The sequence below is a fragment of the Letharia columbiana genome (assembly GCF_014066305.1).
Source record: "Letharia columbiana isolate WasteWater2 chromosome Unknown Sc0000047_s0, whole genome shotgun sequence".
Classification (NCBI taxonomy): domain Eukaryota; kingdom Fungi; phylum Ascomycota; class Lecanoromycetes; order Lecanorales; family Parmeliaceae; genus Letharia; species Letharia columbiana.
In genome coordinates this window covers 184,682-211,168 of record NW_023501091.1, presented here as the reverse complement: position 1 = coordinate 211,168, position 26,487 = coordinate 184,682, and the positions used below count along the sequence as shown (strand labels likewise).

The 26,487-nt window shown below is 50.1% G+C and overlaps 13 protein-coding genes across 13 annotated transcripts; 8 read left to right on the top strand and 5 right to left on the bottom strand.

Annotated features, from left to right (window-relative positions):
- Window positions 1-40: 40 nt before the first annotated feature.
- HO173_010277 (uncharacterized protein) lies at window positions 41-631 on the bottom strand (the record flags this gene model as incomplete). Its single annotated transcript, XM_037312163.1, has 3 exons — window positions 41-386; window positions 461-543; window positions 593-631. The coding sequence occupies 3 exons, from the start codon at window positions 629-631 to the stop codon at window positions 41-43; spliced, it is 468 nt and encodes a 155-aa protein (XP_037160957.1).
- A 244-nt stretch (window positions 632-875) lies between these two features.
- Window positions 876-2,384, top strand: HO173_010276 (uncharacterized protein; the record flags this gene model as incomplete). The annotated part of the gene is made up of 4 exons (XM_037312162.1): window positions 876-1,137; window positions 1,201-1,325; window positions 1,383-1,497; window positions 1,618-2,384. The coding sequence occupies 4 exons, from the start codon at window positions 876-878 to the stop codon at window positions 2,382-2,384; spliced, it is 1,269 nt and encodes a 422-aa protein (XP_037160956.1).
- Window positions 2,385-3,067: 683 nt separating this feature from the next.
- Window positions 3,068-3,859, bottom strand: HO173_010275 (uncharacterized protein; the record flags this gene model as incomplete). Its single annotated transcript, XM_037312161.1, has 2 exons — window positions 3,068-3,581; window positions 3,669-3,859. 2 exons carry the CDS (start codon window positions 3,857-3,859, stop codon window positions 3,068-3,070), a joined length of 705 nt encoding a protein of 234 aa, XP_037160955.1.
- Window positions 3,860-4,196: 337 nt separating this feature from the next.
- Window positions 4,197-5,267, top strand: HO173_010274 (uncharacterized protein; the record flags this gene model as incomplete). The annotated part of the gene is made up of 1 exon (XM_037312160.1): window positions 4,197-5,267. The coding sequence occupies one exon, from the start codon at window positions 4,197-4,199 to the stop codon at window positions 5,265-5,267; it is 1,071 nt and encodes a 356-aa protein (XP_037160954.1).
- A 1,639-nt stretch (window positions 5,268-6,906) lies between these two features.
- Window positions 6,907-7,201, top strand: HO173_010273 (uncharacterized protein; the record flags this gene model as incomplete). Its single annotated transcript, XM_037312159.1, has 2 exons — window positions 6,907-7,025; window positions 7,072-7,201. 2 exons carry the CDS (start codon window positions 6,907-6,909, stop codon window positions 7,199-7,201), a joined length of 249 nt encoding a protein of 82 aa, XP_037160953.1.
- A 91-nt stretch (window positions 7,202-7,292) lies between these two features.
- Window positions 7,293-7,505, top strand: HO173_010272 (uncharacterized protein; the record flags this gene model as incomplete). Its single annotated transcript, XM_037312158.1, has 1 exon — window positions 7,293-7,505. One exon carries the CDS (start codon window positions 7,293-7,295, stop codon window positions 7,503-7,505), a length of 213 nt encoding a protein of 70 aa, XP_037160952.1.
- Window positions 7,506-10,653: 3,148 nt separating this feature from the next.
- HO173_010271 (uncharacterized protein) lies at window positions 10,654-11,609 on the top strand (the record flags this gene model as incomplete). Its single annotated transcript, XM_037312157.1, has 2 exons — window positions 10,654-10,782; window positions 11,007-11,609. 2 exons carry the CDS (start codon window positions 10,654-10,656, stop codon window positions 11,607-11,609), a joined length of 732 nt encoding a protein of 243 aa, XP_037160951.1.
- Window positions 11,610-12,772: 1,163 nt separating this feature from the next.
- On the bottom strand, window positions 12,773-15,628 carry HO173_010270 (uncharacterized protein; the record flags this gene model as incomplete). The annotated part of the gene is made up of 4 exons (XM_037312156.1): window positions 12,773-12,839; window positions 12,890-13,250; window positions 13,318-13,731; window positions 13,783-15,628. 4 exons carry the CDS (start codon window positions 15,626-15,628, stop codon window positions 12,773-12,775), a joined length of 2,688 nt encoding a protein of 895 aa, XP_037160950.1.
- A 167-nt stretch (window positions 15,629-15,795) lies between these two features.
- Window positions 15,796-16,398, top strand: HO173_010269 (uncharacterized protein; the record flags this gene model as incomplete). Its single annotated transcript, XM_037312155.1, has 2 exons — window positions 15,796-16,024; window positions 16,247-16,398. The coding sequence occupies 2 exons, from the start codon at window positions 15,796-15,798 to the stop codon at window positions 16,396-16,398; spliced, it is 381 nt and encodes a 126-aa protein (XP_037160949.1).
- A 199-nt stretch (window positions 16,399-16,597) lies between these two features.
- On the top strand, window positions 16,598-16,912 carry HO173_010268 (uncharacterized protein; the record flags this gene model as incomplete). Its single annotated transcript, XM_037312154.1, has 1 exon — window positions 16,598-16,912. One exon carries the CDS (start codon window positions 16,598-16,600, stop codon window positions 16,910-16,912), a length of 315 nt encoding a protein of 104 aa, XP_037160948.1.
- A 91-nt stretch (window positions 16,913-17,003) lies between these two features.
- On the top strand, window positions 17,004-17,603 carry HO173_010267 (uncharacterized protein; the record flags this gene model as incomplete). Its single annotated transcript, XM_037312153.1, has 1 exon — window positions 17,004-17,603. One exon carries the CDS (start codon window positions 17,004-17,006, stop codon window positions 17,601-17,603), a length of 600 nt encoding a protein of 199 aa, XP_037160947.1.
- An 826-nt stretch (window positions 17,604-18,429) lies between these two features.
- On the bottom strand, window positions 18,430-23,647 carry HO173_010266 (uncharacterized protein; the record flags this gene model as incomplete). Its single annotated transcript, XM_037312152.1, has 5 exons — window positions 18,430-18,480; window positions 18,537-18,808; window positions 18,854-19,009; window positions 19,063-23,394; window positions 23,464-23,647. 5 exons carry the CDS (start codon window positions 23,645-23,647, stop codon window positions 18,430-18,432), a joined length of 4,995 nt encoding a protein of 1,664 aa, XP_037160946.1.
- A 449-nt stretch (window positions 23,648-24,096) lies between these two features.
- On the bottom strand, window positions 24,097-25,170 carry HO173_010265 (uncharacterized protein; the record flags this gene model as incomplete). Its single annotated transcript, XM_037312151.1, has 2 exons — window positions 24,097-24,798; window positions 24,865-25,170. 2 exons carry the CDS (start codon window positions 25,168-25,170, stop codon window positions 24,097-24,099), a joined length of 1,008 nt encoding a protein of 335 aa, XP_037160945.1.
- Window positions 25,171-26,487: the final 1,317 nt, after the last annotated feature.

Below are 26,487 nucleotides of genomic sequence, written 5' to 3'. Positions count from 1 at the left end.
GGAGAGAATCCTGTGCCAACCAATTGTCACTTTTCACCACTTACACCCCTTTATTCGACACACCCATACCCCCCAGTATTTCGTCTAGTCTGCCTTTTTTTGCCCCATGGAACGGATCCCACAGCCCTCTCACCCCCTCGTTCAAACTTCCCACGACCCTGCCCCCCCTGACCCTCGTCACCTTCTCTCCGTTCGCATCCCGCAGCAATTCTACCTTCTGCAAGATCTGCTCTTTCTCGAGATTTCGGACGCATATGACCTTTTCCCGCCCATTGATGTACAAGCCCCGTATTATGGGATGTGTATTTGGTCGGGGGGAGATGTGGATGGTGATTTGGGGGTGGGCTTTTGCGAATGACGCCATGAGTGGAGAGCGGAGGAATGTACTGAGGGGTGTAGAGTTAGTACAAGTGGGAGAGATGAGAGGAAATCTTGATGAGTGATGGTACTAGAGACGTACTTCATGCCTCTAGAGCTGCCCCATTTGTCGCAGTAGTGGAAGTCGAGGCGTTTGCATTGGAGAATGAATGCACCTACGCCATTCTGAGATGGATGTCAGTTATTTGACAGGCTCTTACAGCAGCGAACATACTTGGGCGGTCGATGTCGTTCGTAGAGCCGATACAGGCATCCTCTAAGACTACCGTGACCGTCGCGGCATTATTTGGTACTTACGTTGAAGAAGCAGAAGAGAGTCTTCTTGGGTAATCGAATTTCATATCTTGGCAGTCCAAAGCGGTCTAGCGTCAAAAGTTTAGAGCTTTCCAAATACGACGCGAATTTCACCTCCTTGCAAATGAGCACACTTCATCCTTGACTACTCCAAGATCTCTCATCCTCTTACAACCTGAATCAGTACCTCACATATCTCTAACATGACGCACAAACTCCCCCCAAACCTCTTGGCTCTCTTCGCCGCCCGCCCAGCCCTCCGCTACCTGCCCCCTAACGACCATGCCCCCGAGGAGCGCAAAACCAACAACATCGGCGGTGTCGCGCAATACATCTCCGCAGTCGAGGATTACAAAGAGAACATATCCTACGAGCCAACGGAAAGCTGGCTGCAGAGGAAGGATAGGGTAAAGCTGGAGAAGAAGGAGAAGCAGGAGCAATTGATCAAAGAAGGTTTATCGCAGAGTATGCGATTCGCCCACCTTCCTTCCATTTAACTTGTTTGAGATTGTAGGCTGACTTTGATAGAACCCGGTGATGATCCGAATGTGAGAGGGGACGCGTTCAAGACGCTTTTCGTAGCGAGATTGAGCTATGATACTACGGAGAAGGATTTGGAGAGGGAGTTTGGGAGGTTTGGACCTATTGAGAGGGTACATTAAGCTTTTGGTGAAGTTGGGAGAGCTGCTTAGCTGACTTTGCCATCCCAGATACGCATCGTCACAGACACCTCTCAAGCGGAAGAGAATGGAAAATCAAAGAAAAAGAAAAAGAGTCATCGAGGGTATGCTTTCGTGGTGTATGAGCGTGAGAAAGATATGAAGGGTACTGCTTCCATTTCCCGTCCGCATGATGTAAAAGCCAAGTTCTTGTGACCTCAACGTCTGCATCTCGAGGTTTGTATAGTTGACTGACACTGGGGCTGTGCCTTATGATTGAATATAGCTGCCTACAAAGAAACCGATGGTATCCGCATCAAAGATAGACGTGTTCTTGTCGACGTCGAGCGAGGCCGTACAGTCAAAGGATGGAGACCTCGTCGCCTTGGAGGAGGACTCGGAGGCCGTGGGTATACCAAAGCTATGCCGGCTCGACCTGCAGGGGTCGGCGGAAGCCTCGCTGCTCCGGCCGGACCCGGAGGCTTTGGCGGTGGTTTCCGAGGAGGATTTGGTGGCGCTCCTCGCGGTGGCGGCTTTCGAGGAGGTTTCCGAGGTGGCGACCGCGGCGGCTTTGGTGGTGGAAGAGGTGGGATTGGATACCAAGGCGGAGGCGGCTTTGGTGGAGGAAGAGGTGGGTATGGAGGTGGACCGCCCAATGGCCACGGTAATGCCCAAGCAGCACCCCCGAATGCACCTTCTGGCCCTGGCGGAAACCGTGGAGGCTTTGGCAGTGGGCATGGTAGTCCTCCTGTGAACGGTGGTATGAACGGCACTCCAACCCCCGTGGATGGACCTCGTGGTGGGTATGGTGGTGGTGAGTCGAGACGCAATGACTTCGACGACAGATCATCCTACCGAGGAGGTGGTGGTGGCGGTTACAGTGATGGCCGCTCAGGAGGTATCACTGGCAGCAACCGTGAACCGGTAAGACCAAGAGATGGCGGCGGATACGGAGACAGAGATCGAGACCGAAGCTATGGCGGCGGTCGTGACGATCGCAAGAGACAGTACGACGGTGATGGGTATGATGATCCTCGCAAACGAAGGTATTAGTCTCCCGACTAAATCTGGTTTGTTGGGTGGGTCCCCTCGATTTCAGCATTTCAGCATCAGCATTTTCTTTCTCCCTTCGTCGGGGTAAGGCATGCAATTTTCGACTCACACTTCCTCGACAGCTGGATGGGTAAGCCGGTCGTCATGCTACAACACCTTCGGCAATCTCCAGCTTCATCAGTCACACTTCTCAGGAACCGACATCTCTCACCCTTCTGCAACAAATTTGAGGGACCAATATAGCACAGCAGTGCTCTCATCCTTCGACTCAGATTTACAACACGGTTCAGGCTCAGCAGGGAAGGTGGTGGTATTCTCTTGTGCTATGATTTTTCTATTCCCTTTGCTCGGTAGGTATGTAATTAATGCCGCAGTGTGCATCGTGCTTCACTTAGGTAAGGTCGGGTAAGATCGTCTGGCCATCCAGAGTCGTTCTTACTGACCCTACTCTGATAAATTCTTGCAGTTGTATTACTAGCGATTGCGTGGTGGAGGAAGTCATAAAAGCGGCCTCATGTTCCGGCTTTTCCGTAGAACATTGCTCGTAGCATTTTTCAAAGGCTCAAGCTCATATCCCATCGCTAACGCCATCGCTATGCAGCTTGCAGCCAAACGCTGCACCGACATCCAATCATGACTCCACATCCACATCCTCACTTTCTTCCCCTCCAACATTCATCCCCTCAACATCCAATCCCCACCACTGTAACCTTCCCCGTCTCTCTCTCCCAATGCGCCTCCACCCCCACCCTAAACTCCGCCATCGCGACCCCAAACATCTTCAGCAATGTCGTCTGCCCACTTCCCAACACTTCTCCCTCTCTACAAACCACAAACTCCCCATCCAACTCCACCTTCCCCTTCACCAGCCTAGTCGGCAGCCCCAACTTCCTCAAGTTTGGCTCCACGCTATGCGCCAACGGCACGTCTTCTTCCTCCGGTATGTCCCCTCCGCGGCTGTACAACATGCCGGCGGGAAGGACGAAGCTCCGAGAAGCGGTGCTGCCGGCGCGGGCGAAGTCGAGGGGGACGAAGGTTGAGAAGTAGGAGAGGATGGCGGAGGGGGGCCGGGGGGAGAAGAGGAGACCGACGGAACCGTGGAGGTGGGGGGTCAGGAGGGAGGTTTGGGGGTAGGGTTCGGTTTCGGGGCTGAGGCCGAGGGCGACGGCCATTACTTTTGTTTTGCCGAAGAAGAGTCTGGGGGTTTGGTCAGTCTGCTGTGTTCGTGTGGGAAAAGAAAGAATTTTTGGTGGGAGGGAAAAGGGGGGGGGGTGAGGAGACTACCTGCTATCTGATAATTGCGTCCGGACATCTTTGAGATACGTATTGCGCATGTTGTGTACGCTGAAGACGTAGATGTAGGGATATTTGGGGATACATTCTTGGATGTTGGCGTAGAGTCTTATGGTGAGTTCTTTGCCTTTCTTGGTGGTTTTGGACATGTGCACCACTTTGGCGCGCTTTGATTTCGGCATCGTGAGAGGCTTCTATTGTGGTGTGGTGTGTAGGGGAAGTCCTTGAAGTTCCAAAATCCTCTTGTCTTTTTGGTCTCGAACTTTTTGATATTCGATAGGGCTAAGTGGGCGCCAAGATTTCGAGATTTCCTTGGCTGTGTGGCGCGCGTGGCAGCTCTCTCTTCAGCTTTCAAGCTGCCTCAATTGCACTACGCTTGACAACTCTTTTGACTGAACCAGATGGAGAGTTGCTAAGATATTCCTCGGGAATGGAGGACAGGATGAGCAGCTCAGACCATTGGCAGCTGAGAATACGAAGATAGCAAAAGTGAATGGATGGGCTGCGGCTGAGGAAGTAATGGACGATGGTCACATCACCTCGAGCAACGATGGCAGCGCCGAGACGAGTAGTCACGAGCAAGAGTCGAGTAACCTCACTCGCAAAGGCAGCGGTCATAGAAGAAGTCTCTCAGGAAGTCTCTCAGCTTTTCTATTCCAGCGATCTTCGAGCCAGGGCTCTGGCCATGTCAACAAAGACTCTTCATCCACGACACCTTCCGAGGAAGACGCCCCTCAAAGACCACCCAGCGCTATGGCAATGGCCGTCCAACAGAAGGGTATCCGAAGACGGAAAGGGTCGCTTCGAAAAACAGCTCTGCTAGGCACAGGCAAGCTGCGCACTGAGGGCAAAGAGCGTCGTGGGACTCAATTGGAACAAGTCGACTCGGTCGAAGGAATACAGGACGATAGCGCCTTTGCGGAAGGCGTCGCTTTAATGAACTCGCCTTCTCCGTATGACATGTCAACGCCTCGTCCAATATCTAGCGTACCGCCTCCTGTGCCAATTGGAACCCACCCAATCCATGGCGATCCATCCAAGATTTTAGCCCAGGAGAAAGTGAACCAAATATTTCCATCCCTCCAACGCCCTAGGACCGCCGACTCGACCGCCTCAACCACAGATGAAGAAGAATCCCCAATCGCACCATCATTAATCGCCATTCCACCTCTGCCCAAAAGCAAACCAGACAGCTATTTCCCACCTCAGCTCGTACGCCCTCTTACTCGACACACTACAGTGAGCTCACGGTCCTCCCCACTTGCCTCGCTTCCGCCTACTGTCCCTTCCCCCCCTCCTTCGGAATGGGACTACTCCGAAACACGCTGGTGGGGATGGATCATCCTCATTGTGACTTGGATTTTCTTCGTTGTGGGAATGGGTAGCTGTTTTGATGTGTGGAGTTGGGCTTGGGATGTAGGAGAGACACCTTATGCGCCGCCAGAGCTGGAGGATGATCCTACACTACCAGTCGTGGGCTATTATCCTGCGCTGATCATTCTTACGAGTGTCATGGCTTGGGTGTGGGTGACAATTGCCTGGGTGGGAATGAAGTACTTTAAGCATGCGAACATCCCCGGAGATGAGTAGTGAGAGAATAGGCTTAGTGGTACTGTTATACGGCAAGGGGTAGGTACCCATGAGCTTCTGAGTCTTCATGTCAAGGCAATTCGAGTCATTTGGAAGAGAGCGCGCCTATTTCACTTCTCCGTAGCTTCGCAACATGAAGCTTCGCTGTTCAGCTTGTGGAATATCAATATATCCTCGCAGTTCGATTCAGGGATTATGGCTTCAATTTTTCTCCTTCTTGACTGTTATGTGGAGAAGGATTTTAAATCGGATCTCGGACTTTTTCATTTTTTAAACTTGTTGCGCAGCTTAGCCTAAAATCATTGTTGTTTGGTAGGCAGATGAAGCCAACGACGGACCAATCAGGATTTGTGACTCCGTTTATCTGTCTACATGTTGAGAAGTCAAAGCCCATTGTCAGACAGGTGAACAACTGATGAGGGTAGAAGTTGGGTTTTTTCATTTGTCTCTTCATTGAAGAACGAAAAGCCAATAGTGCAATTGTGTCAAGGGTGTAGCCCCACCCAGAGATCCCTTTAAAAGGCGAGTTGTTTATGTTTGACAGTTTGTGCCGTTGCTGTCACTGTTGGATAATACAGCTATGGAGGATGTCGCCTCAATCACATGCCCAATCTCTGGGGAAGTGTGTCATTCAGTCTTGGTAATTCACTCTGTTGCTGTAGAGCTATGAATCGAGACGCTGGGGAATGATTCCCCCAAATTGACCATCCGCCCTATGAGGAGGCTGCCATTCATTTCTAACACTCAATGAAGTCGTTGGTGTTGTTGCAGAGGGAAGCTGTGGTTATTCACTGTCCCAGGCTAGTCAATGAGCTCACGCAGACTGCCAATGAATCGAATCGGAGATGAAGCATATAGCGAATGAAGTCGTTGGTGTTGTTGCAAAGGGAAGCTGTGGTTATTCACTGTCCATGATCCATGCAGGCGTCACGCAGACTGCTGATGAATCGAATCGGAGATGAAGCATATGGCGAATGAAGTCGGGAGTTATTCATTCTTTTACATCACGCAAGGCGTTTTGCATCACACATTTCGCCACCCGCATCTCCGGGTATATAAACCCCAAAGTTTTCCAACTTCTTTCCCTGTTCCTTTCTCCCACATCGACACATCTTTCCTTAGGTGAACACGATCTATCATCGTTGATGTTCACTGTCCACCAGGTCCTTCATGCTGGATGGAGCTACCCATTCATATCGTTCATGATGAGTTCATCTTTGAGCAATGCAACCTTTCACCATCAACAAACATGACATCCTATTACATATTGATATAGGATGATGTTGCTGTCACACATTACCTTCTGAGCTCGTACATCCTAAATAAAAATACCTGTCATTGCACAATCTGACAGACCTTCTCCCGCTTCTCAGTCTCGGCCTTTCATTACGAACGTCAACTGAACACCATTTCTATAAGTCCTAGCATCGGTCTATACACCGATTTAGAACTTACAGTTCTGGCAGCTTCCCCGTCTGACAGGGTGGTTTCGTACCCCGACCCCTCCCTATTCGGTGTCAATAATCCGCCGCCACTGTCTCATTCCCACCCGTACCCGTCAACCACCCTCCCTTTGGCCTGGATCTCACCCTGCTTGTGCTGCTTGGACCGGCTTCTGGACTCTGTTGGTCAGTTGTGAATGAGTCATCCAGACAGACTCATACGAGCAAACTCGCCTGACCTTGGAATAGGTTACTATACAGGCGATTCCGTCAAGTGCCCTGGTCAACTCATCGGGGCTCCTGACCTGGTTGATAGGTACGTAAAGCACCTTATTTGCCTACATTGCTAACAAAAGTTGCAGGCGGTCTAGTGCTCGTACAGTCCTGCGAGTGACTCTCGCCGCACAAAACAGCAACAACAGTGGCTCGTTGACTCGAAAGCCGACCACAGAGCTACTGGCCCTCAGCAACCACTTGAAAACATTGCTATAGGATCAAAGAGACGCACGGACGGCGGTTGATCCTTACAAAGGTTAGCGAGCTCGCTGACGAGCTCAGCCTCAGGGGAGTGGCCTGGGAGAAGATGTCGACAGCGATCGATATCATCCGGCACAATTACGAGGACATGGATCGAGACCTACTCGACCTCATGACGAGCTACTTTCACGATGGACACGAAGTAGCTTCCCGTTCTGACTTGAAGCATAGGAGGGACGAACATGAAGCCATGCTAGCCGCAGCTGAGAGGATCAGACAGGAGTTGGCCGCCCAGCAAGCGGTTGTGGAAAGAACGTGAGAATGGCTATGGATCAGGGACGAAGATTAGGATACATCCTAGGGTACCTTGTGGACTTCCTCGAACGAAATCAGAAGCTTGAAATTCCGGGATGCGTGTTGTCGGAGCTTCTTAATAAGTCAGGATGAGCTCACCCATGCTGCGGGGATGCCTGCGTCTTAGCAGGACGTGGGGCGAGGAGGATAGGCTCGCTACCGACAACAGTGAGAGGAAAGGACCGCTTACGAAGTCTAGGGAGAGGGACCTCAAAAATGTTGTACCTATCCAAGACACAGCATTGGACCAGTCCAAGCGCTGTTCACCCTACAAGCATCGGGCCAAGCCACGGTGCTTCAGCAGGTCCAGTGAATAACCTTCGCTCTGCTCCCGCAGCTGATGACGATCCAGGAAGTACATGGACCCCTATACGTACACGGTACTGCGGCAAAGATATCGCAGTGCCTGCAACTCCACCAAGTAAAAACATTCGTGCCCTTGGCCATATCATGCAAATGCATCTCTCCATAACATTTGCACTGGGAGTGCAGGCCAATTGAACATGCTCAACTCGATGGCAGGGTCGTTCCCTGTGCTCCTGGAGACCGTTACTGTCTGCCAAACCTTCCCATGCGCCAAGCGACTTGTGACCGCAGGGCGTAGCAACGTCCGAACTACGCTCATGAGAAGATTTGACCGTAATTCAATAGCAGAGACCACATGGTCGAAGAGGAGAAAACGCTCTCATGAAAGAGCAAGCGAAAACAACATCCATAGTGAGTGTGGCGGTGCAGAGAACGTTCTCCAACGGCGTTGATGGCTGAGCTGATTGAGTGGTGGTCCAGCCAGGTCGGGAATCCTGCCTCCTTTGATTGATCGTCGTTTACAGCGGAGCAGAAACTTTGGCGGAAGAGAAAACAAAGCCATTGATCCTCCTTCGGTGCCAGGGCCAAAGCAATTACCCCAAGCCCAAGGACGTATTGGAGCCCCCTCGTGGTCCGTCGACCCGGCGGCGCAAGGTCAGTCACCCTATCTACGAGGTAAACGTTCGCGGTGAACATCGGCCAGAAGTCACCCCGAGGTATCGAAAATCGAGCCAAGCCACACCATAGAGGTCACAAGTGCCCGGCTGCAGGAGCTCGGCATGATCAAGTCATACCTAGCGGAAAGCGTATCTAAGATCCGGCAACATATTACCAAAAGCCTAAGGAACGCCGAGGACTCTGAGAAAGAAGGATCGCAGCCAGCCGACGCACACAACCATGAGACCCTTCGCCAAAACCACTTACATTGACAACATGATCACCGAGCAGTCGCCGCTTCTGAAGTCATTGGCACGCATAGGATGCGTAGCGCACTTCCTATACACGACTTTCTGCTCCTTGGTACTATATAAATACCCTCGTGCTCAGAGCAGGGACCTATCCAGTCTCACAGTGCCATGGTTCTTATACGCAACCAACGCGCTTCCAGGGTTCCCAAGAACCTCAACGCACAGACTTTGTCTCGCATCAACCTCTGTATACCCCTGATGCGGGCATCATCAACGACCCGTTCCTGCCGGATACCCAATTTCAGTATCAGGAAACGGATTTCCGTACACAGTACACTGGTATTGGCACCAACCCTTTCTAGCCGTATATCGGCTTTCAAAACCAGCAAATGGGGTCCTATACACAGTACACTGGCAGGGGCGTTAATCCCTCATGGCCGCATGTCGGCCTTCAAGCTGCGCAGCCAACCTTTGCTTTCCCTCATCAGCAAGCAGACTTCGGTTACGATCTTCATTTCGAATATTCAACTATTATTCCTCGAAGTATGATTAGCAACTACAGTCGCATTGAGAAATTTAGCCATTCCAACCAGGTTCCGTTGGGTCGATGTATCCCCAACAACACGCAAGCTATGGCTTTCTGTTGGGACGACTCAGGAGAAGAGACTGATGATAGACATCCTATGTCTAAGACAGTCTTACGACCGACGGGAAATTACCGAGATTCTCTGGATCAAAGGAGACAAGAAATCAGCCGATGCGATGACGAAGGACAAGGGATGTGATGCATTGCAAAGACTAGTGGACACGAAAGAATTAGACCTAGATCTGGAAGGGTGGGTGGAAAGACAAGATATCGATCAATCATATTTCTCCCATTGCTACTAGAAATACGCCTAGCATGACCGGATCTACGCCCACTGCAGCAAAGGGAGCAATTGCAGTCATAAAGGTTACGGAGAAGGAATGTTTTGATAGCATGCGAGTAGCCTCATCTTTTTCGGTTTTTGCCAGTGTCGGAACGACTCAACACTCGCTACCACTAGTACTCATTCGGCCTAGTCATTGGTATATGAAGGCCTTTCCTATATAGAATTCTTCTTCCTTAGATATTATTAGGAATACCATAACTAGTGATAGGTCTTAATGCATACCGAGGTATTACCAACACTTTCAACAACAAACACAACCTGTTGGAACTAATAGTGTTTCCAGCCCACCATTTGGACTGTGTGGGAGTGTTGGAATCAGCCAATAGGAGGCCAGCATGGCTACACTACTAAGTTCCAAATAGGTGTTGTGACTACTCCTCATGGTGGCAATGACACAAGTGGCAAATGGCCTTAGCGTGGGCTTCACACCATAGATACGTAGTCCACCTCCATCCTTCCTACATACTTCACAGAACATGACAATAGAATAACTATTCTACATGATATGAGACCATTGAATGCACACATTATCCAATAAAAACCCTGGTTTCACCCGTTTCCGGGTACAGAGTTCACGCCCTTCTCCTCAGCAACCTTCGGTTCCTATGGGTTGTTGTACTGATATATCGGTCGAAAAGGAAGTTCGACTGCAGCGCTTGCCTGTCAAGATGAGCTCAGCTGGATACTTGATTTATCACGATCGATATACCTTTACGAAGGCCAAGAGCAAGCGTGATGGCATCGAATGGTGTCCTTCTTGCTTCTTCTGCACCGGACAGGCGAGTTTGGCCCCGCAAGGCGAAGAGTATCAGGGCTGAGAGTGGCTCTCTCATTTTGATTGCAAGCTTGTCGTATAGTTGACATGAGGCATGGAGGAATGGCGAGATGGAGCAAAAGAAGGCTCGAGGAAGGGAGCGGAGGATCGGTGCGATGTTTACAAGAAAGACCCGGAGAGAAGATCTGTAGTATGCAAAGAGAAAGCTGGAAGACGCCGACAAGGGGATGGAGGAAGACGAGGAAGAGCGCGTTACGGATTAGGGATACCGTGAACAATAATCTCATCGGTGCAACAGAGATCCGCTTTCAGAAACAGGAGGTATATAGCTTGTGGGACGAGATTGTGAACGAATGCATTCAAGCACATTGATGTCGACCACCTCTTTGACTTTGAATGGTAAACGAATTCCAGCTCAATTCTAAATGTGACGTACCTCAAACTCCATCCATTCAAAACTTCTTTCCCACAAGGCCCTTCCCACTCTTGCTTCAACCCACATGTATCCCACCCACCCTCTCTAAGCCTTTGATACCCCCATCAAGCGCAAGCCCCTGACCCAGCACCCCAAGAAATCCCTCAATTCAGACGTCTTTCAAGCCTCCAACTCTGCGAATCCACCAGCTCAAGACCCCAATGGTTTGCCGGATCCTGTCTCACCGGACCCACAAGAGCATAAACCCTCACCGGTCCCAAAACCCTTCCCCGTCCTCCTCGCAGCCCCACCCCTCCACCGCCTCTTCTCCGGCCCCCTCCATACACGCCTCCAACCACCTCGCCGTCAAAGCCGGCAAACTACCATGCACCCTCGCTCTCCTCACGCCCCTGACGTCTCTGTACCCCTCCAGAGCCTCGTACCCGCCGACGCCCCAACTCGACCGGAAAACCTCCACCTCCAGCACATGCGCCCCGTCAAAGACCCTCTTCACATCCTGCTTGTCGTAAAAGGTGTCGCAATCGAGGCGCACGCGGACGTGGAAGCGGCGGATCAGGCTCCGACACACGGTCGAGGCGACGGTGCGTGCGGGGTCGAGAGCGAAGAGCATGGAGGTCAGGTAGGAGGGGTGGGCCTGGAAGATGTTCTCGCCGTAGAGAATGGTGAGACCGTCGGCGCGCGTGCGCTTGGAGGCGAGGAGGATGTTGGGTGAGAGGCCCATCGATGTGGGCGTCGGGGGGCCCAATTGGTGGGCGTTTCTGGTAAGGATGGGGGTCGTGTGCGTGAGGAGCAGACGCAGGATCTGGTTTCGGATTTCTCCCGGGAGCTCGGGGAAGAGGAAGGGCATTGGTGGGCTAGGTGTCGATGGGAGATTTCGCGTTGGGAAGCGGCGGTCTAATTGATCAAGTGATGACTCTATTGAGAGCTTTATTGTTCCAGTAGTCTCAGGATTTGACTTCTTGGCCTTTGGGTGACACGGATGATATATATATGCAGGGAGCCTGTCCCTCATCCATTGTCGAAACGCATTCTAAATTTCATAACGACGACTTGTCAGCGACTTTGTCGGCATGAAGCGACGGTTATACTGCCCAACAAAAATGATGTAGGACAAGCAATCCCGACAACATTGAGGCCGATTGAAAGATGACCGGAGGTTCATATCAGCGTTTCTGGATTGACTTCACGCTAGCCTTTCTTGGGCCAAGACAACCTAATGCTCACTGTACATTTGTTGTGAGCTGACAACCCTCGAGTCTTGCACTTGTCTCTTGAGTCTCAGATGATACGCAAGATAGTCATCAAGGAACTCTCCTGGGATTGGGTAAGGACGCTCGATTACACTACAAGTTTTATACCGAATAAAGATTTGAGGAAAGCAGAGACATGTATCGTGCGGGTGTTTCGTTGTGAATGGGTCGCTTAGAGTCTTAGAAAGTATGGAGAAGGGCGTCAAGCTCAGACTAGGCGACCCTGAGGCATGACGTTGGGCTCAAGAAGCATGCCAAAGGGCCTGATTCTTAGGTTCCAGGCATGTGGAACTCCGCTCTTTTCGTGTTTGTAACTGAGATGAATTTCAAGGCTCCATGCCCTTGATTATCTCCTTCATTCCGAATCGCTCTCAATCTCGGCGAGCTTGGTGGACCGGGAAGGCGTTATTCGTAGGGACTAATCTTAGATACGCAGCATTTCAGGTCTTGAATATGCCTAAGAAGCAATTGGATTAGCATAAACCAGAGCGACACCATCTTACTATGTCATGGGAGCACTGGACAAGGACCTCTTCTGGATCAACGATGCTTGAAATCTATATGAACGTGACAGGATACCCAGGAAAACGTTCGCCAGATCGCTCGAGATGCAGTACTGGGACCCCTATGCAACGTAGTTGTAGACGTTACGCCCCTCCTCGTCCCTCTCCATATAATCCTTGTCGATCAATCTGTATCGGTCAGCACGGTCACATAGAACCACAACGATTTATCGACATACTTCTCAATATTCTTCTTGATATCCGCCGGATCCAACACGCCCCTGGTCTTCGTTGCTGAGATAACCTCACTCACCAATTCCGCATGTGTGATGCTCTTCCTGCTCTTCATGATTCTGACAATAGCCGCTTGCGTCTCGTAATTACGATCTGCAGCGACACGCTCATGCGTCTGTTGATTCTCTTGTTTGGTCTCTTTGGCTTGGATTTGGTTGATCTTGATGCGATACCTTGGGTGCGTGAAGTTGAGATTTACTGCGAAGGTGTCGGTGTCATTGACGTCTTTACCTCGTGGCTCTTTGGTGAGGACGCGGTACTTAGCGCAGGCAAGGGACTGGAGCGTCCGCTTGAGTTCGGTGTCATCTAGGATCTATTAGCAGGGCGTCTTGGGGAAACGCATGTCACTCAAGGCTTTGGTCTTAGAACTTACCAAGGCCAGAGAAGGCCTTTAAGTCGGGATATGACACAGAGTCATTTTTGTTGAAAGCGGTCAGGATCACAGCCTGGAAGCAGCTAACCACAATTTCTTTGGAGCCTTTCGGAAATACTGCCTTCAGCTGGCAATGGGCGAGGGCATGCTTCCACTCCAACTTTCGACCGGAGTGTTTCATTTTGTAATGCTGCTCGAAGCTTCTCGTAGCTTTCAGGACATTTTCAGGCACGTTGACAGTAACGTCAGGATACGACGGCCAAGCGGACGAGGAAAGAACGTTAACGCTCAGATCAAATGTGGTCCTAGTCTGCCTCTCTTCAAGCATAGACTTGTAAGACGAGATCTCTTCCCTCGCCATTTCGATATCTTTGAACATTTGCTCCAGGTTGTGTGTGAAGCCAGCACCGCACTCTAAAGGCTCGTCAGCGTTGTCGAACGAATAGGGTCTGGATTCAAGCATACCCGACTTCAAGCGAGTAAGCATGCTTTTCTCTGCATCGGAACTCGCACTTCGCCCCAACAGCAGCCGGCGAGCAAGATCTCGTTTGTAGAAAGCTTCAAATACAGCTTTACCATGCACAAAGCGGAACAGATCTAGGACTTGGTCTAGCTGTTTACTGATCTCCACATCCTCATCCTCGCTTTCGCCCTCTTGATCTTCGTTATCAGGCGCTTTTGGAGCGTCTTCTGTGCCAACGCCAGAAGTACGAATGGCCCTGGTTCCACCTTTGAGAACCATATCAACGTATTTCGCGATCATTTCTCCAGGCTTGGGATTGTCGGTGCCCCAAGTCATGTTACTTCTCTTGCTCTTGTTGATAAAGGTCTCGAAAGCCTCACGTAGACTATGGCTCAGTCCTTCGTGCCGTTGGAAGGATTGTTCCAATATCAGGTCAAGCTTCTTTTTGAAATCTAATAGCCTCACGACCATCTCCTGCTCTCGCTCTTCATCAAAGACAACCTCGGAGCCTTGCTTGACAATGAAGGCTTCGAAGGCAGGGCGAAGCTTTCCGCCAAGGCGTCTACGCTGCAGTAGTGAATAGAGCTGTGACATGGTATCCGGTCTGTCTTTTCCAAGAAGATCACCAACGTCGTCGACCACTAGGAGGCGTGTCTGTCTTTGATCCACCAATATGTCTTCAAGGTATTGCTCTAACGATTTATTAGTCGTCTGATCTAGACCAAACATATCGCAACGGCGGATTTCCTCGTCAATGAGCTTGACGCAGCTCTCGACATAGCCAGCTAGATCGGTTTCAGAGATAGTCCTTTCAGCCCATGACACATAGTACTGCTCTGATTCGGACATCAACCTTGGCTCGAAGAACTTCGTGTATACTGCCAGTGAGTGGAACATCTTGATCGCATCACGGTAAAGGCTGTCGTTGCGCGCTGATTCATCTCCACTCCTATCAGCACTGACCAGATCACAAGCCCCCTGTAGTATCTTTGACTTGAGCTGCTGAGGCATAAATATGTTCGTACGGAATTCGGTGACCCCCATTTCTTCTATCGATGGTAACGAAGCCGAGTGAAGAAGGTATGATCGATCGAGGTAATAGAAGATGGAGCGAAGAGTCTCCAGCTGCTTGTTCCATCTTGACCACGCTCGTACCACGGACTGCAAAACGACCACCGCGTTATCATTGCCCGAAATCCGAGTCAAGGGCTCGGTAACGTTGTGTAGCATGTTCCAATTGCACGTGTTCTTCAGCTTTTCATACAAACCCGCGGCTTTCCCCTGCCGGCACACAATCTCCACCCCTCTGTAAAGCTCCTCGTTCGAGTATGGCAGCTTCTCATCCGCAAAGATTGCTAACAAGGAAGCTTCCAATCGCTTCCAGACGGTGTTGTAGTACTCATCCGGGTCTGCTTTTAGAGCAGGTTTCATGTTCCTCACTTGAAGTTTGTTAGGGCTTGTGTGTGGGCCGATTCTCGGGGGGCGGATGCCATTGAATTTGTTCCTGACTGGACTGCTTTTAGGAGATTCAGTAGTGAGATCTACGACTTCAGCGGCTTGTCGAGGTTTAGGACTGGGGAATTTGAACATGTCTTCGGCTCGTAGGGTTTGCATTGGCGCCGAGGTGCTGTCGGTTTGGACTGTAGAATGATTGTGCTTTGGTCTTTTGCTGGGCGATGCACCGGGCAGATTGTTGGCCTCCAGGCTTTTCACTCCTTGCTTAGATGTTGCAAAGAGCTCTGAAATGGTCTTTTGAGGATAGGGTTCGGATTTGGCTTCGGTAGGATTGGACTGCTTGCGCTTTCTTTGCTCTATGGCTTGACTGCCGCCGAGCTTGGCAGATGGCATCTAGACATCCACAGAGAGATATGTGAGCTTTTCTATAATTCCCTGTAGAGAATCTGAGCGGTATCCCAAGAGAACAATGCAAGTTTGACAGTGGCGGTGGTTGAGCTGTGAACCTCGATCAGCATGACGCGAAGAGGTTGAACCTCGGGTTTAAGCTTCGGATTTACATGAACGGTTTAGAGATATTCTTCAGCCTCGTCGAAGGACCAACACACTGGCTGTGCAAGTCTACAGTACCTGAAGATGGAACTGCCCGACGGCCACTCGATTCGTCTAGTCAGCACACTCGTGCTCGCAATTATGAGCAAGTCAGTGCCAGCTCACCTCTTGCTCCTCCATCTAAGATCCTGGTATGGCATCAAATGTTACGAATGCTGTTGAGACCACAGGATGAAGGTATGGGTGCAGTCCAATCATTTCCGCTACGTCTACGATTTGGGAGAATTATGTCTCCTTGTAAAGTATCCCTGCTTTCATCTTACATGCGGTTCCCTCATCATTATGCCCAGACTTGTCTTTCTATGCACTTGTTGCCCAATCTCCAAACGGCTGGCTACTATTGAACTTGCTTCATGGCAATTTCAACTCGAAATCGTGTTGACAATTTGTTCTGCACAGCTCTGAGCCGCCCACTCGGGGCACGTTTCGTCTTTCAACGTACCTGCATCGTGACATTGTCGATCTGCGTATATACAGCTGTGCACCTCAATATCCCCCAGGCGGGCACCAGCAACTCCGCTATCCACAGCAAGAGATTCGGCTGGGTATGATGGGGATCCTTGCGCGCGGAATTGGTCGTATATACTGCTTGGGGCCAGTGGAATTTGGCAAGAAAATTGACTGCAAAATCATGAGCTTCTTGATCGTCAACTTAAGGTCCCAATACACCCAAGATATGTCGTGACACTGATCGGTAACCCGCAGAGGTCACAGAATCCTTCCATTTCCGGCCGGAAGTATCCTTGGACCATGGTGCATAACTTTTATGCCGGGATGGGCGGCTTCGTGATCGAGACCAATGACAGTGATCTCCATCCATATATGCCGGGCTCGCCGCGGCAATCAATCACAGCACAAGGCGTTGCGATACTTGCAGAACATGGTCATCTTCCTGATATCTTACAAGAACCCTTAAACGATAAGAGTAAAGCCGACCATGTTGCCAAGACTCTTGCGATCGTTCAGGCGAGCTGGCTTCTCATCGAGTGCATTGCCCGAATTGTAACGCGCTTACCTCTCACACTGAACGAGATCAATACCCCGGCTCATGTCATGTGCGCTTAAATCATGTATATTCTGCGGATGGAAGAGCCGTATAATATCCATGAACCGCTTGCGCTGACAGGTGAGAGGGTTCCGGCCCTATGTGCAACAAATGTGGATGTTCAGCCGGATCAGCACTTCGAAAAGGAAGGAAGGCAGACGAACCTTTTTCGAACAGCGGGAGATCGAGAGAGTAATATTAGTCGACGCACAATGTATTCCTGCGTCCAACAACAACATTGTGTCCTTCTTAAGAACAGGAGATGGAACAGGGTCCATCTCCTTCCCTGGCCGCGCTGACGTTGAGCGGGTAGCAGACGATACTCCTGGTTCGCAAGACATCGAAGCTGGTGGTGTAGCCATAGAAATGGATGGTGTTCACCGATTGCTTGCAAACCAATCCGGAAACATCTCTAGTGCGGCTGACGTGGGAGACCTACAAATCTTGAACGTTAGATCTGGCAAGATTGAAGGCCATCTGCTTTTTACGAAAAGTCGACGACTCCCACATCATCTGAAGCTTCTGGAAAATGAGATCGTCCGCCAGTTCGGAATCGGACCCAAGCCCGAGAGTATCCACTTAGGCAAAAGGAACGTTGCTCATGGTAAAGTATCGCGGTGGTACGAACCTCCTGTCGAATTGGAACTGAATACCACGACGTTAACGAGATGGAAATTGGCTCCATCGGTCATGCGGGACCAGTACATATAATGGGGATCAGTACAGAGCTCGGCATTTTTTCTCGGACACTCCTCAACTTCTCAAAGGTCCTCCATACCAGTATTCACGCATGGGAGTACCCCGCAAGCCTTCTCAATGACAATCTCGTCGACCCTGAAATCCAAAATTGGGCCGGTAAATATCTGTTGGGCAAGCAAATACATGGGTGCCCATTACAATTCTCAGCCTCGCAACCGGCTGCTACGGAGGCCTCCACGCCGCCGCTTGGCACGCATACTCTCCTATTTCCCTCAAACAGCAGTGTTGGCGGTTTTCGGCAATATACATTACAGTGTCAGGCGCCATCTGGGGTATAGTGAGCCTAATGTACCACAGCATATCCATTCACGGGAGAAGTGAAGCTAGCTGATAGTATGTTCGGAACCGCAGTAACCTTGTTTAAGTCCCACTTGACGTATTATTTGCTGTGTTTGTGGATTTTGTGTGTCTGTTTGCGCGACCTTTTCTGGTGTTTGAAGCTCTCCTTAGCCTGTGGCGGATTCCTGTCGATGCTTACAAGACGTCGGTGTCTTCCCAGTTTACCCCTCATTTATACCTTTTCGTTCTTTTTGAACTTGAATGAAAGGTTTATGGAATTTCACTTAAGGTGTCAGCAGTCAGTTCGGCTTTCAATATATCGAGATGCAATGGTATTGGAAGCCATTTTACTGTGTTTGAACTTAATCTGATCAAGGCTAGACACTGTTCTTCTATACCCACCGAGGCCTGAAACATTGGCTACACAAACTCTCTCAATGATCGATCCGGGGAGCAGTCGATAGCCGCGGCCCCATTCAGTATTACTTCTCAGGTAACATCAAGTGAAGGCTGTCCTCCGTGGCTTCTGGGTATCCCGTTGCTCTTCATACTAAAAACAATGTCAGCCTGAACCCGATCAATTAGGTATCGATCTGCATAACCCACATCCAAAAAGCCCGTCATCCCGATGAGCAACATAAAAAGCTCCACCAATTCTTCAATATCAACACCTGCATCGTCAAACGACACTCCACCTATCCTAGCTTGCCGTTTGAACATTGATACGACAAGAGGCCGATTCTCCGTCAGAAATACCTTTGCGCTTTCGATGCTTTGCTCGTTTTGAGGACCTCGACTAAGGACCACGGAGGTGATAACACGTGCGATGGACAGAAGTAGCCTGTAGTACTTGGCTAGAGCCTCTGGGTTGTCGATTTCTACATTTGTTAGTATGATTGTCTTGGCTGGACTGCAACACTTACCAACTCCAATGTCTGGATCGACGGAGAACAGTCCAGATCCGCGTACCGCTTGGAATAGTCCGCTGTTCATGACATGAACTGCTCCACTCCTGCTTTGGGAGATGCTCAGCAGTAGGGCTAGTTTGGTCTCGTAGTAGGATAGTAGAACGGGAATATCTGTGAAGATAGTATTAGCATTAGCATCATCTATACTCGATCAGTCCTCTTACCCTTCGCATTTGTTTGCCGTAATTCTTGTGGTATGCTCTCGATACTTTCGACAAGGACCTGTAGAAAATTCGTCCTCACCAAGGAGTCGATGATGTAATTTGACTTGTCGACCTTGGCCATAGCGGCTAGGGAGTCCAGCAAAAGCAATGCGGATATCCTACAAGGTGCGGATGCGCCAAAAGCGTCATCGCACACAACATTCATAGTCCTCTCGCCAGTCGCCCTCACAGTCTGTATACCGTGGCGTCGACGGATTGGAGCGTCTGAAACGACAGCCATGCTGCCAAGATACCGATAGCAAATCTTGTAAAGTACTTCGCGAAGTTGCATGTCGACATTGGGACGATTGACAGCCCGCAAGGCAGTCCGGAAGACCTGAAAAAGCCTGTCGTTCGCGACGTCTCCAGCCCGGGATCGATCAAGAGCCGAGGCCTCGAAGTCAAGCTGGAAAAGTAATGCTAGGATGAGTTTGGCTATTTCGATAGCCTTTTGTACGTTCGTTGAGGCGTAACCTTCGAGCTTTGGCGTGCTCAATTGCAGGGCCTGTAGAATCAATGCTGCTTTGCCCGCTGGGTCGAGACTGCAGGTGCCGATAGAAAGGATTAGCAGTTCAGCCCAAGCCTTCGTGGTCTGTAAGCTTGCAAATGTCAGGACCTGCCGGCTGTTCTCTGTCTGGAAGTAATGCAAGATTCGTTGCGCCTCCTCACCAGCCCGCTGTTCTTCGTTTGCATCTTGAAAGCGTCCAGATTTTCGTAATTCGTTTGCTCGTAACGCGATCATTTCGTGGATCATCTTCATATCAAAACATTCGACAGGCTTCTGGAGTCCCGGCCCCGTACTGATGCTGAAATCTAAGCTTGCAAAGTAATCAAGCTGAGGCCAGGAAATGTCACCTCCAATGTCCAGCTCAATGAAGTCGAAAAGATCAAACACTGTGGCATTTGGTATTTGCTCGCCGTCTGGCATCAACGTTGATCCGAGCAAGGTAGAGAAGATTTTGGCCCGCAAAGATGATGCGCCATTAGCAACGGCCAAGCGAATTGCCGTGCTTGTGTACTCAAACAGAGAACAACGATACCAAAGGCAATGTTCCAGCGCCTCCACGGATTCGGTGTACGAGAAATCAGAATCCCGAATTGACCGTCCATCCCATACGGTGTGGGGCCCAACCGTCCGCTGTCTCAGAAATAATGCGAAGAGGCTTTCATCGGCCTGCAGTTGATGCATGGTGAGCAAGGATGTAAGAGGCGAAGCCCACAAGATTGAAAGGACCTGCATGCCTTTTTGTTTTATGCCAAGCGCCCATGCCTGCAAAGACTCTCCATCGCCATCCGGATATTCGATAGCCAGATTTAGAACGGCATGGAAAAGAGATCGTTTCTCCTCAAATGAACTGCTCTCTTCTACATCCACATTCGTGCCTTTGCAAGCAAAACCCAGCAAAGCATGTGCTAATGTGGGTGTGTCAGGCGAGACAGATAAGCAGTGGATCAAAAAGTCTAGTATGACTGACTTGATGGTCCACCCGGGAGCACTGGGCCCTTGGCTTAGTTCTCGCAAGTCCAATTCCATTGCATGGCACAATGACCGGGCTATGGGATCGATACCATCGTGCTGTTCTACAGCGCTGATCAAGCGATTACCATACAGTCTTTGATTCAGTCCTGGAGTCGCTTGGATGTTGAGTTTCCTTGAGCTTGCAAGTTTCCCCAAAAGCTCCAGGGAGCCCACCGTGAGCTCCTGAATACCAACACCAGAGTAAAGACCCAAGGCGACTACCAGGTCCACCTTTAATGCAACGGTATCCTCAAATGATGCTAATGACGGATTTAGAACCGGTCGTCTACGCCCCACTGATTGCATTTTGATAAGAGGCCGCACAATGTCCAGGTACGTAGACTGAAGATCGATTATAAGATTCATGACTTCAATAGTGCGAAGAAGACCAAAAACGAGCGGAGAGTTAGGGGAGGCACTCGAAACCTCTTCGATCTCATACTCAGCGCAGGCGAAGAGCTGATATAGCACGCGGTCGTTGAACATCCATTCCATTACGCGGCTGAAAGGGTGTAGGCGGACATATGTCAACAAAGAAGATGTATTCATAGCTTCGTCGACAGCCATTGTCGAGCGATTCGCCAGGATTACGAGGTCCTCGTTAAAAGTACGCAAACAGAGCGCTGCAAAACTTAAGATGTTCAAGGTCATGATCCTATGCTGGAGTTGGTCTTCTCCATGTGGTAGCCTCGATGCAAAAATTCGGTCAAATACGAAGTCAATGTACGGTTCAATGCCTGCCATTCGATATGCAGAGCCTAATGTTTCTGGAAACGGTAGCTGGTCATTGAGCCCCGCATCTGGGACAGCTGGACGCACGAGGTTCTGTAACAGACAAATGAACTCGCACGTCTGCTCAAAGCTTCCAGCGATAGCTGGAAAGGTCACTTCTTCTGCCCAAGCAGCAGGAGTTGTGGCCTTCGGCGGTCTAGGAAAGTTGTGAGGAGAGAAGGCGCCAGAGATCCAATGGTCCAGAGACGTCCAAACAGTCAAGCCAACCTCTACCGATTTCTCCGTCAGCAAGGATCGAACGAGCTTGAAGGCACACGCTTGTAGACGGCTTGGGACAGTGCTGTTGCATAACTGAAAAAGCACTTCGAGAATGGGAAACCTTGGTTGGGCCATGATCCAAGCTCTTACTTCTGCACTTTCCCCACAGAGATGGGTCGTCAGTCGTAGATAGCTTTCCAGCATGTATGCGCTCTCAGGCTCATCGATGTCATCCGGATTACGTTTTCCGCCAAAGTGGTTTGTAGAACGATTGGCAGTTGGCTGCTCACGGCTTTTGGAGGTGTAGAGGCTTAGCTCGGCAAAGATCTGGGTCCAGCTCAATGAGGTCGATCTGCGTATCTTGGCAGCTACCTCGTTACCTTCTTCAAGAAGAAACCGATGCGCAGATCCAGCGGATTCTTCGCCTTCCGAGATTGAACTCAACATTTCGCAGAAAGCACTTACGCATGGCGTAGATTGTCTTCTTGATGCCCACTGCAGGAATCCATAGAGATTGCTATCCGAGTCACCCCAAAAAGCTTGCGCAGCGTCGGCGCGGTGGCTGAAGGCAAAAGAGATAACCATTAAAAACCTCTCCAAGTGGAAAGCTTGCTCTGTAACACCATCCATCGGAAGGCCTGACCGGAGCTTCTTTCTTTGGTCATCTTCTTCCAATTTAAAGCGCCGTAAGGTGTCTGGCATGTTGGTAACGAAGGTGTCTACAAATGCCTCAAATTGCTCCATTATTAGTTGCTGGAAATATGTCGAATACAACGGTAATTCGTCGGGCAGAGGCACCGAATCTCGAAGCAAAAGGTCAAGCAATCCCGTCCTTGCTGGATCATACCACTCCTCCCGGATGACTTGTGAGCAGACGGTAAGAGTGCATTCAAATGCGCCATCTCTCAAGGCCTGGGAAAATGCCTCTGACCGAGCCTGGGCCTCGGCTTCGAGATCGACGTTCTGTATAGGAGATCCTATGGGCTGTTCGAGATACCATCCCGAGTACTCGGACAGCCACCAGGTGATCATAGCGGCTTGAAGATTTTGTAGGATCCACGGTGCCTTGTCTTTATTGTCCAATATCTTGCTATTAAGCATTCTCGCGTCCCGCAACACCCCGCCTCCATCCGGTGACCCAAACTGGGATGTGAACGCTGTTATCATCGGTACATAATGAACGGCTATACTGTTCCATCTGTCCAAAAGTGGAAGATAATCTAGGAGTTTGTGAAAATCCTCAACACCAGTATGACCTGCTTTGATTAGGTAGGTGACAATTGCCCCTAACGATTCGTGTTGCTCTGCAAGGCTTGACTGCTGGTACTCTAGAATCTCCGTGTACTCGGTCCTTGCCGTTTGTCCCAGGGCTATATTTCCTTGATGACGCTCCCCCAAGGACTGGAGCCATTTCTCAATCCCAGCCATTGCATTGAAACATCTTTGCGTGTATAGGGAGCCATTCCTAGCCGGGCCGTCCTTGGTCTCAAGGATCAACCCGACCAGTTGACGCGCTATGTCTCGCACACTTTCTGTACCTTCTAGATCGTGTGATTGTCTAAGCAGAAGGCGCATGCATTCGAGAAGGAAAAGTCGGCGCTCGTGGAAGTGTATTATTGCAGATGCACCTTGCGACCTATCAAGCCTTTTTGCATCTTGCCCGGACTCAATCAAGAGCCGTGCTGATTCAAGCTCGTCTAGATCGAGTGTATCGGCAAGTTGTGCAGCGGTTTCCTGGAATTTTTGGTTCATGTCATATTCAACCTCATCGACGGTAACTGGCCCTGTGCAGAAACCTCGAGTCAGTCTCTTCCAACGGCAAGACCACAAACTTGAGCCTTCAGAATTCTTACCTGACGACAGCGCTTTGCGGCTTGCCTCATTCTTTGCCGGCTTGTCAAGAAGTTGCCTGAATTCATTGACACGCGCCTCAAGATCAGCCCAAAGCCGTTCGACGTTGCGCAGCCGGGATGCTTCCAAGGCAAGAAGATCTTGATGAAGACCTCGCAGACCCGCCAATCCCCCAGAATTCTCCATAAGGGAGTGAATATGTGTGGGAAAATATGTTGTCACAGAGTATTGACTATTGAGAGTGTCTTAGCTAACGCGAACTGTTTGCGGCAAACGCGCTTGAAAATTAGCGTAAGTATAAAGTAAGTACAGCACCTGCTAAAGTAAAGTCTAAGTCGGGTAAGGCGGAGGACAGGCGGAATCGTGGTTCAGGAACATCAACATAGGTAACCTATCAAGATTTAAGACTGAGGATGAGATTTACTCCGCAGTCATAAATCGCCATCCTTCACATCGAGCGGCTCCGCTTACATTTAATCACAAATGCCGTCTCCTCAATTAAGCAATATGTGCCTTGAATCCATAAGTCTACGTATCAACCGGTACAAAGAGCTGCCATCTATTCGTGGACTCAACTTCGGCTTTTCCCTGATCACTGTAGCGTACATTCCCGAATTGCTCTAGTACATTTTACTTCAAGAGACTGCAATTGCAAGAGGACCAACAAGTGTTGCGTCCTGCAAATCCGTGAAATCCAACGGCTGCAACGTCGTCAATGCCACAAATGCAACAGCTTGCATATCTTTCGGCACTGGTGTGATCCCGGATCCTGCCCCAGTAACTGTCACCGGTGTGTACACTGGCAGGTTGTACTGGTTGATCCAGGCTGCATACAGTTGCTTTCCCGTCTCGCGCTGCACCCACGCCTGCTGATCATCCCATGCAAATGATATGGTTGACGGATAGGAGGCGCTCGCAAATGATGGCGGTTCGGCAGGATCGAAAGACAGTTGTGGGTAAGTTGGTAAAGGAACTTCGACAGGACAACTGCCTGGCACAGTGTACTGCAACCCGATATTGTATGCCCATGCGATAGGAATCGCGGTGTCAAAGGGTGCTGGATTTGGAACGACGCCGTGAAGGATGCGCAGAAAAGCGTCATGGCGCGTCTCGACCCCTAAAATGGCAGTTGTTGCTGGGGAAAGAGCAGGAGCACTTCCGCCAAGTTGCTGTTGTAGTCCAATGACGCTGCCAAAGTTGGTAGAAGTGATAAGATTGGCAACCCCAAGGAATTCGTCGAAGTTCGTGGCTGGAAACGTGTACTTGCAAGGTGGGACCACGGGCGCTGAGTTTAGGCGGAGAACAGCGCCAACCGTGGCAACGTGAACTTCTTCTTGCTATTTATCATGTTAATGGTGAAGTGGTGAACCCAAAGGATTCTATAATGCGGATAGCAAGCATACTGCAGCAATTTTTTCGATTATTTCAATAGTGTCGTTCAAAAGCAAATCACCAGTGGTGTACACCCCACTAGTCAGGTTTTGGATGGCGTCTGAATAAAAGAATGCTTCGATATTTTCGAGCGAGGCCAATAGTTGCAAACCCGTTACAGCTATACCTGTGGCTACCGCTGCCGTATTGTTTGGTAATGTACCCCCTGCAATCAAGCTAATATTAGAGTTGACCACACCTTGGATGAGTTCTGCAGGTGGTGGAAATGCTGGTGCCGCATAGGCGAAAGGGAGTAGAAGCGCAGTGGCTGCTTTCATGGTTGATGACATGCTAATAGGAGACATCCTAAGGAGTGGATTTCTCAGAGAAGCAAATTTGAGGTTGATTGAATCATATGTGGTTCTACACCACCTCTATATATCCTCTCGATCAATATGGATGCTTCCCTGGGCTACGCTTAGCTGCCCCAGTCAGTATGCTACATACACATATACGTAAGCGTCCGTCTTATGGACGCACTTCAGCGCCGCGCATTCCCAACAGGGTCTAGTCGGATTTTGAGCATCCGACTCACTATGAACCAGCAAATGCAAAGACGAGAAAAGCAGCAATGACTCAGGACAACATTAACGTGACGAAGCGATCCCATGCAGTCAGCATAACTCCTAACACAGATCACGTACACGAGGACGGAAATAACATCAAAGATGGTGGCTGTTTCTCTGATTCGCTACATCGCAACGAGATGCATTCCTATTCGGGACTAGCTCGTCTCTGTCAGGACCGTTCAACACCTGACAATGACCATTCTCTTTTGCCCCCCGCTCGTCCTGAGTCTTGTTCCTGTGACATTCATCGTCTCGAAGTCATCACTCAGCAACAACTTAGCGAAAGTCCTTGCGAAACAATGGTTCTCAGCATTCATTTCTCTTTGTGATTGCAAGCGCAGTCTATAGGCTGACGCCCTACATCCACCATGCATCGTCCAAGCAAGCATAGTTTCTGTTGGCCCAGTATCTTATTGATCCCATGTCCACCAAACACCTTCAGAGATAGTAATTGAAAGAGTGATCTCCAAGCGAAGGTTGTGGCTGTGTGCAGAGCTTACACTCTGGGGCGGACGTCTTCTATGCAGACATCACTCATGGATGATGACGACCTCATTTGTTAGCTGTGTTCTCAATCTCGTGTAAGCGTGCAGCGGCACACTGACATGTGCTGCATCCCTTGCCAATTTCTCCATTTGCCCTTCCTACCCTTTCAGCATCCTCCGAAAAGCCAGTCCTCTTCTGGTATGAAACGTAGTCTCCCCCAACGCCTGAGTTGCGCCAAATCCATCAAAGTCGCCTTCTGCGTCGCCATGCGCACTGCTTGTTCGAATCCAGTACTGCGCACGTTCTTGCGCGAATAGCGAACACGAAGAACCCATAGCTCACGACGCTCTTGATGCTTCGCGAATGTCTCATCTTTTATTGCCGTGCGGCACTTTTCTTCCAGGTCTCGACTGCCAGGGATCTTCAGGGGACGATTCGATGCCGTCTTTGCCGAAGTCAAAATGGACGTCCTGCTCCTCCGGATTTTCCAGCCCCGCGGAAGTCAGCGTACAGATTCATTTAACAGAGGTGTCCGAGGCA